The 7,954-nt window shown below is 48.6% G+C and overlaps 1 protein-coding gene across 1 annotated transcript; it reads right to left on the bottom strand.

Moving 5' to 3' along the window:
• Positions 1-409: 409 nt before the first annotated feature.
• LOC132497462 (BOLA class I histocompatibility antigen, alpha chain BL3-7-like) lies at positions 410-3,466 on the bottom strand. Its single transcript, XM_060110637.1, is given in 8 exon segments — positions 410-456; positions 459-530; positions 671-703; positions 1,136-1,246; positions 1,365-1,640; positions 2,266-2,541; positions 2,743-3,012; positions 3,333-3,466. Coding segments are annotated over 8 exon segments (1,158 nt in total). The 5' UTR covers positions 3,406-3,466.
• Positions 3,467-7,954: the final 4,488 nt, after the last annotated feature.

The following is a 7,954-nucleotide window of genomic DNA, read 5'->3' as shown; positions in this document are numbered from 1 at the left end:
GAAAAAACAAAATTCATATACAGATTTTATTTCCAACAGGCAAGTAAGACATTATCACTCAGTGCACCACGAAGTTAAGACAGGGATGGAGGTGGCCCAGCCCTGCCTCTGCTGGAACAGGCAAGTGGATCAGGGAGGAGAACACAGGTCAGGGTGGGGAGGGGTCGTGGTGGGCAGGGGTGGGCCAGTCTCCCCACCTCCTCACATTATGCTCCGAGGAACACAGACACATTCAGATGCAGCTGCAGAAAGAGGAGTCACGGGATCTGAAGCCACAAAATGGGACCCTGCACCACTCAGTCCCCACGAGGCTGCTCACACTGTGAAAGAAAATAACCATGAACAAAGTCAGGTCAGTCATGTAAGTGCTGACCTTCCCAACAGCCCCCCACATGCTCAAATGTCCCATTCAAAGATCCCCACCACCCGGGGCATCCCTTCGGCCCCAACACTCTCCCAATCTAGGCCCTCCAGGGTCTCACCTTTAGGATCCGTGAGAGACACATCAGAGCCCTGGGCACCGTCACTGCCTGGGGGAGAACAGCACCAGGACGTGGTCAGAACCCACAGGAGAGAAACTAGAGAAGGAGCTTTAGGAGGGTGAGCCCCCCATGGCCTCCTGTCTGCACCCTCACAAGGGTCTCAGGAATCACACCCCCTCCACACTTACTTGCAGCCTGAGCGTAGCTCCCTCCTTTTTCACCTGTAAGAAGAAAACACGTGAGAGGCCAGGGAGAAGACTGAGTTGAGATCCTAGAGGAACCCCCTAGTCCTGGACCACAGAGAACTTTCCAGAACTTTTGACCAAAACCCATGATAGGATCAGGAACACGAAGAAAGGAGATGTGGGGGGACTGGATCAACTTCTGCCCTCCTGGGGGTCTCTCCTCAGCAGGGACCTTCCCTCTCTGACCTTCAAGTGCTGGTAATCTGGTCCCCAACTGGAATTATGAAGGTGAAAAAAATCTGTCTTTCATTTCCACATGTGCTTTACAAAAGGGTAAGTGCCAGTCTCCAGACTGGCAAGCAATGTTTCTGAATGGTACTGCCCAGTAAAAACGCAGGCAAGCTTCTACCTGGGCTTGAAACTCCCCAGTGAGACAAGAAAACTCAGATCCCTCCCTCCCTTCCCTACCTGAGTGCTTCTTCCTCCAGATCACAGCTCCAGCCACCACGGCTCCAGTGACCACCAAGAGAACCAGGCCAACAATGAGGCCCATGATGGGGACGGTGGGCTGAGGAGGGTCTGTGGAGGAAAGGGAAGGGGCCCTGACCTCAGGCTTGAATCCCAACCTTGCTGAACGTGTCCAGAAGGGCTCCTGCTTTATCTGAGAGGAAGCTCCACCCTCCATGTCCCTCCTTACCCCATCTCAGGGTGAGGGGCTTCTGAAGCCCCTCGTGCTGCACATGGCACGTGTATCTCTGCTCCTCTCCAGAAGGCACCACCAGGGCCACCCACTTCTGGAAGGTTCCATCCCCTGAAGGCCTGGTCTCCACAAGCTCCATGTCCTGGGTCTGATCCTCCCCATTACGCTGCCAGGTCAGTGAGATCTCCTCAGGGTAGAAGCCCAGGGCCCAGCACCTCAGGGTGACCTCACGGTCAGAGATGGGGTGATGGGTCACGTGTGTCTTCGGAGGGTCTGAGGAGGAAGAATCAGAAAATTCACACGTAGTGTTACCTTCACGGGCCACTGAAGCAGCATCATGTGACCATCCTGAGAATGAGCAGCACAACGGGTCTGAAAAGCAGCAGCCAAAACACCAGGCACCGGCCTGGACTCCGGGGTCGGGGAAAATCTCCCAGTCCTTGGAAAGTTCGAGAATAAGGATGAGAGCCAAGGTAGGAGGCTCCATGTAAAGGGGGGAATACAGAGCAATGGTCCTGACTTTGGTGGAGGCTGAATGACTCAGAAAAGCTGGAGTCAGGCCTCCTAAGATGTTCTCAGGCTGAGAACAGGCCTTGAGAGAGAAAGTCATGGTTCACAAGATGGTGGTCAGGGTCAAAGGTAGCAGCTGGTCAGTTATTTCAGGGATGGTTTCCTGCTTCTTCCCCAAAGAGCCTGGATTCCTTCACTGTCTTTCAGAGAAGTGAGGCCACCGGCGAGTCACTCACTGTCTTGTACAGAATATGGAAACCTGGGCGGATTCCTCCCTCTCCCGACAAGAAGTTGGGGCGGTGTTTCCACAGGGACCCCATTTCCTCCCCTTGTGGGAAGCCAGCTCCAGCCCGAGGGGAGACCAGGGAGGCCCCGCGGCCCGTGGTACCTGCGCGCTGCAGCGTGTCCTTCCCGGTCTCCAGGTATCTGAGGAGCCACTCCACGCAGGTGCCCTCCAGGTAGTTCCTGTCTTGCTCCGCGTCACCGGCCCGCTCCCACTTGCGCTTGGTGTTCTGAGCCGCCGCGTCGGCCGCGGTCCAGGAGCGCAGGTCCTCGTTCAGGGCGATGTAATCGGCGCCGTCGTAGGCGTACTGTCTGTACCCGCGGAGGAGGCGACCGTCCGGCCCCACGTCGCAGCCGTACATCTCCTGGATGGTGTGAGACCCTGACCCCGCCCCGACCAGCCGCAGCGATTAAACCCAAACGGAAAATGAAACCGGGTAAAGTCCCCGCGGGCTCTTCCCGGGTCGGGGACCGGGGGCGTCCCGCAATGTTGGGGTGACCCTCGGACCCGGGGACTCGGGGCGACGCCGGCCCGTCCCTGGGGATGGGGGTCGTGACCCGGACCCGGGCCCGCGTCGCTCACCGGCCTCGCTCTGGTTGTAGTAGCCGCGCAGGGTGTTCAGGTCCTCTCGGTAAAGCTGTGCGGTGTCCTTGGAGATCCGCGTCTGCCCATCCCAATACTCCGGCCCCTCCTGCTCCACCCACTGCGCCCGCGGCTCCATCCTCGGATTCGGGGCGTCGCTGTCGAACCGCACGAACTGCGAGTCGTCCACGTAGCCGACGGCGATGAAGAGGGGCTCCCCGAGGCCGGGCCGGGACACCCCGGTGTAGAAATACCTCAGGGAGTGGGGGCCTGGAGGCAGGGAGGGGTGAGACCTGGTCCGACCCTCCTACCGGCGCGGGTCCACGGGTCCGAGGTGACGGGGCCGGGAAGGGGGAGGGGGCGAGGGGCTCGTGAGACGGAAAAGGTGTGGAGGTCGGAGAAGGGCCGGGACCTCGGGGGAGAGAAGAGGGGGCGTGAAGCAAGGGAGGGACAGGCGAGGACCGGGGTGAGGGGGCGGGTCTGGGCTGGGGGCGGCGGCGTGGGTCCTTCCCTGGGAGTCCTGCCCCCCGACCCCCGGGGTCCCCTCGATCCTACCCGCAGAGGCCGTTCCCTACCGACCCCGCACTCACCCGCCCAGGTCTCGGTCAGGACCAGGGCCCCCGAGAGTAGCAGGAGGAGGGTTCGCGGTGCCATGACCCGCATCCTCGGGGTGTGGAAGAAAAGTGAGTGCGGCGGGTCGGTGGAGACTTTATAACCGGGAACCGCGGGGACGCTGATTGGCTTCTCCAGAAACCGGACACGCAATGGGAGTGAGAAGTGGGTCGCGTCACGAGTGTCCAGGCAGCAGGGCCCGACACAGGTTGTGAGAGAGAAAGCGAAACTCGGGGAGACGGGGATTCCCCACCACGGAGCGTCCCGGCCCCAGAGACCGCCTGACACCCTGAGAGCCTGAGAGCCTACACGTCCTGGGACCAGGGACTTTGCTTGATCCTTCCCCTCCTGCACCCAGAGCTCTTTGTCACACTGTCTCCCTGAGTCCTTGCCCAGGGACTGTGTAGTCAGCGATTTTCACAACATTGTGGTCAGAATATTTATACAGTCTCACGAACTAGTGACGACCCCAAAGATAGTTTTGTTTATGTGGATACTTCTATCGATACGTTCCAAAGTAGAAATAATAGAGTTCAAAAATTTTAATTAATTGATTTAGAATAATATTAATAACCTATGATTTAATATGAAAAATAACTACTTCCCAAAATAAACACGGTAGTGGGAAATGTGGAGCTTTTCAGATTTCTATATTTTTGCAAGTCTCTCTCTTTCTTATCTGTCTCATTAGAAGACCCCTGGATGTTCATGTTTGCTTCTTCATTGAATCCGTTATTTTGATTGAAGTCTATGAAAATAAAAAGGCTCACATATATGTAGGAGTAGTATTTTTAATAACCTTTTCCGACAGTCATGGATGTTAGCCTTTGATACAAAACAAAAACTACACAAGAGGTAGTTTCTCAAAGGTTATTTTCAAAGTGGACCTGAAACAATATTATTAACTGTTTCCTATTCTGTTACGTTAAAATCCATAACCCTATTTTGCACATTGAATGTCTCTTGTACTAACGTAAGATTTAAAAAAAGTAATACGTTGTTTCACTAAGTTATATAGATCTTCCAGTGTCATTCATTCTTTCAAGTAAACATTGTATTCCATGAAAAAGAGGGTAGCTCAGGTCACACAAATTATTTTCCTTGGGACATAGTACTTTGGAATATAGCAGAAGGGCTTGATGGGTACTTCCCATGTCATCTTAGAAGATACTTTTAGAATGTGGATTTAAGGGAGTTCCCTGGCCGTCCAGTGGTTAGGACTCAGAGCTGTCACTGCCATGGCCTGGGTTCAAGGGTTCAATCCCTGTTCAGGGAACTAAGATCCCACATGCTGTGGGGCATGGCCAAAAAAAAAAAAAAAAGTGGATTTAAGGATGATTTAGGAAACAAAAGAAGTTTTATGTATTTTTTTAAGTTTTTTTATGAGGTATAGTTGATTTACAATGTTGTGTTAATTTCTGCTGTACAGCAAAGTGATTCAGTTATACATGTGTATATACATTCTTTTTCATTTTCTTTTCCATTATAGCTTATTAAGGAAAGATAAAAACTTCTAATGCATCAACCAGAATGTTTTAAAGGAAACCTGCTTTTCTTTTTCTGCAAGTAAGTTGTGGTGAAATTCATTATATTTCAGTTTGCTACAGTAGTCTCCATCACTGCTAAGTTATACCTCAAATCAAATGTGAACATAGTGGAAAGTCAAATAATATCTTAGTAATGCTATGAAAGTAGGTTTCACCTCATGGATCTCATGAAAGGGTCTCAGTGACTTCAAGCGTTCCACAGATCACACTCTGAGAACTGCTGTTCGAATAAACCTGGGAAACTCTCCTAACTGACCCTTGCCTTTGCCTCCTCTTCGTTTTGGAGAATCCCTCTCCCTGAGCTGGACTCCCTGCTTCCCCACACTTAGCTGAGGGCCCTGCCCCTGGGGAACTCTAGGAGAGAAGTGACCCCTTGGAAATTGATCCCAGAGAGTGTCCTCAGTCTGGGAAGGGAGGTAGGGGGACAGGTCTTTCCCCTTTGAACCTGGAAACCGTTTGTGCCTGAAGGCACCATACCCACTCATAACCTAGTTTGGTTTTGTTACACACCAGCTAAGTATGTATTCATATCCCAGACAGAAATCTGACATCGTCTCTAAAAGAAATAATATTGGCCCTTTCATGGGTCCAGTATATCTGACTTGAGGCCCAGAAAGCATGAAGAGCAGTCCTGTCCAATAGAATGTTCTGTGGTGAAGGAATTTTTCTATATCTGTACTGTCAAAATCAGGTAGCCACTAGCTACAGGTCGCCATTTAGCCCCTCAAAAGTGGCTACTGTGCCGAGCACCTTAATGTTATTTAGTTTAAATAGCCGTATGTGGCTAGTAGCTAGCCTACTGGGCATTGCATATCTATAATGTTCTTAATTTCCAGTCTCTTTCCCCCAAAAGATACTGTGTGACTCATAGGTTGATGCATATTAAAATGACCTTCATATGGAAATCATGGGTTTGTCTATGTGGGTCTTAGATATATCCTTAAAATGCAGCATGCGCAGAAAGTTTCATTAACATGTATTTTAACAACTAGAGTGTTCAGACATTAAGGACACCGTGGTTTATCATCTTAAGGTCGTATGTGTTCAAAACTGCCCATCGCTGGAGCTAATTCTTGTCTTTATGACCTTGAGCTCTTGTTGTTCTTTTCATTAACCTGGTAAATATAAGCAGACACTGAAGTCTTCACTTAGCCCAAGAGAAAGTATTCACTGAACACAACATATATCAAATACCTTGTAGGACCTGTACATACTTGTAAAATTATAAAGCAGGAGATGTAAACCTTAGAATCCACCACCTTAGAATTCTTACCTGACTGCTCCTGCTATTCGTTCCCCCAAACTTCAATCAAATCTGTTTCCCTTCATCCTTGGATCCCTCTCTCCTAGAGAAAAAAATACATGAATTTTTGCATTTGGGGAATGAAGAGTTGTATTATCCAAAGATGAAAAACCACTAAAAAATCATAAATTTTCTCTATGTCAACCAGACATTCACAAAGATACTAACGCATGCCCTTATCAAACTCAAAGACAAAAAAATTGACAAACAGGTAGCAATGATTTTCATCCAAAGACCACCTGGAGAAAATCTGTGGACAAACAAGTTGGATTTATTACTGGATGCAGCGAGGGTGATGACACACCATCAGGGACCATGGTGTCTTAGTGTGAGGTGTTAGAACATACACAGGATGTTGGCTCTGGTTGGGTGATTTTGAGGGGGGTGTATGGAGGAGGGGCTCACTCTAGATTGGGTGTTGTCAGGAAGTGGGGGCAATTCTATGACTGGGCTTCTCAGTGAATCTTCCCTGTAAGGAGGAAAGACTAGAGTGAGGATGCAGCTGTAATTGGAAAGAAGCCGTGGTTGCTGGTATCAGCACAGGGAGAGGTGTGATACATGGTGAGGTGCATAGTGCTGCCTTGTTTGGTCTGTGCTTGGACAAAATGATGTTGTCTTGTTTTGTCTCACTGTATCATGGTCTCAGGTGTCCTTGTCTGATGTTGATGTTCTGTGAGGTGACATATGTCCAACAGGAGAAGAACACGGCTGCGTGGTGAGCACCAGCCCACCTTCTGGCACCACTGAGGCCTAAGGTAAATGTCAGACCGGCTGCTGATGTTGGAGGCTGCTTTGTCCTTCCTGAATTCAGTGTTTTAAAATAACTAAATCCCAAACAAAACATAATTAAAGTGTATTAGAAAACAATTTGGAAAAAAAGAAATGCAAATGTCAAACAAATATATAACAAATAAATGTAAAGAAAAATGCAAAGGTGGAATAAGAAATGGGAATAAATTAAAATCTATCATCTTGGCAAAGATAATAGTATGAGGAGAGTTTTGACAGGAATTTAGGGCGAATATATTGTCAGCAAGTTTGATGGGATTGAAAACTGGTACAAAACTTTTAAAGGTCACTATGCAAAACGTGTCAACTTCAGTATATTTACATTAAAAAATTTTTTTTGTTTTGTATTGGTGTATAGGTAATTTACAATGTTGCGGGGTGTTTTGTTTTTTTAGGTGTACAGCAACTTGACTCACTTATGCATAGACGTATATATGTCCTTTTTTGGGTTCTCTTCCCATATAGGTTATTACAGAGTGTTGAGTAGGGTTCCTTGTGCTATACAGTGGGTCCTTGTTGATTATTTTATAAATAGTAGTGTGTATATGTTCATCTCAACCTGCTCATTTTCCCCTGCCCACCACCTTTCCCTTTTGGTAACCGTAAGTTTCTTTTCTAAGTCTGTGAGTCTATTTTTCTTTTGTAAAGAAGTTCATTTGTATCCATTTTTAGATTCCACCTGTAAGTGATATCATAGGATGCTTGTCTTTTCTTGTTTCACTTCCTTTCTTGTGGCTAGAAATGGCATTATTTCATCCTTTTTATGACTGAGTAATATTCCATTGTGTATATGTATCTTATCTTCACTATGCATTCATCTGTCCTTATACACTTAGGTTGCTTCCGTGTCTTGGCTATTGTACATAGCGCTGCCATGATCGTTGGGGTTCACGTGCCTTTTTTTTTTTTTTTCCTTTTTGCGTTATGTGGGCCTCTCACTGTTGTGGCCTCTCCCGTTGCG

This window comes from Mesoplodon densirostris, chromosome 10 (genome assembly GCF_025265405.1).
Source record: "Mesoplodon densirostris isolate mMesDen1 chromosome 10, mMesDen1 primary haplotype, whole genome shotgun sequence".
NCBI lineage: Eukaryota > Metazoa > Chordata > Mammalia > Artiodactyla > Ziphiidae > Mesoplodon > Mesoplodon densirostris.
This window is presented reverse-complemented; position numbering and strand designations above follow the sequence as displayed.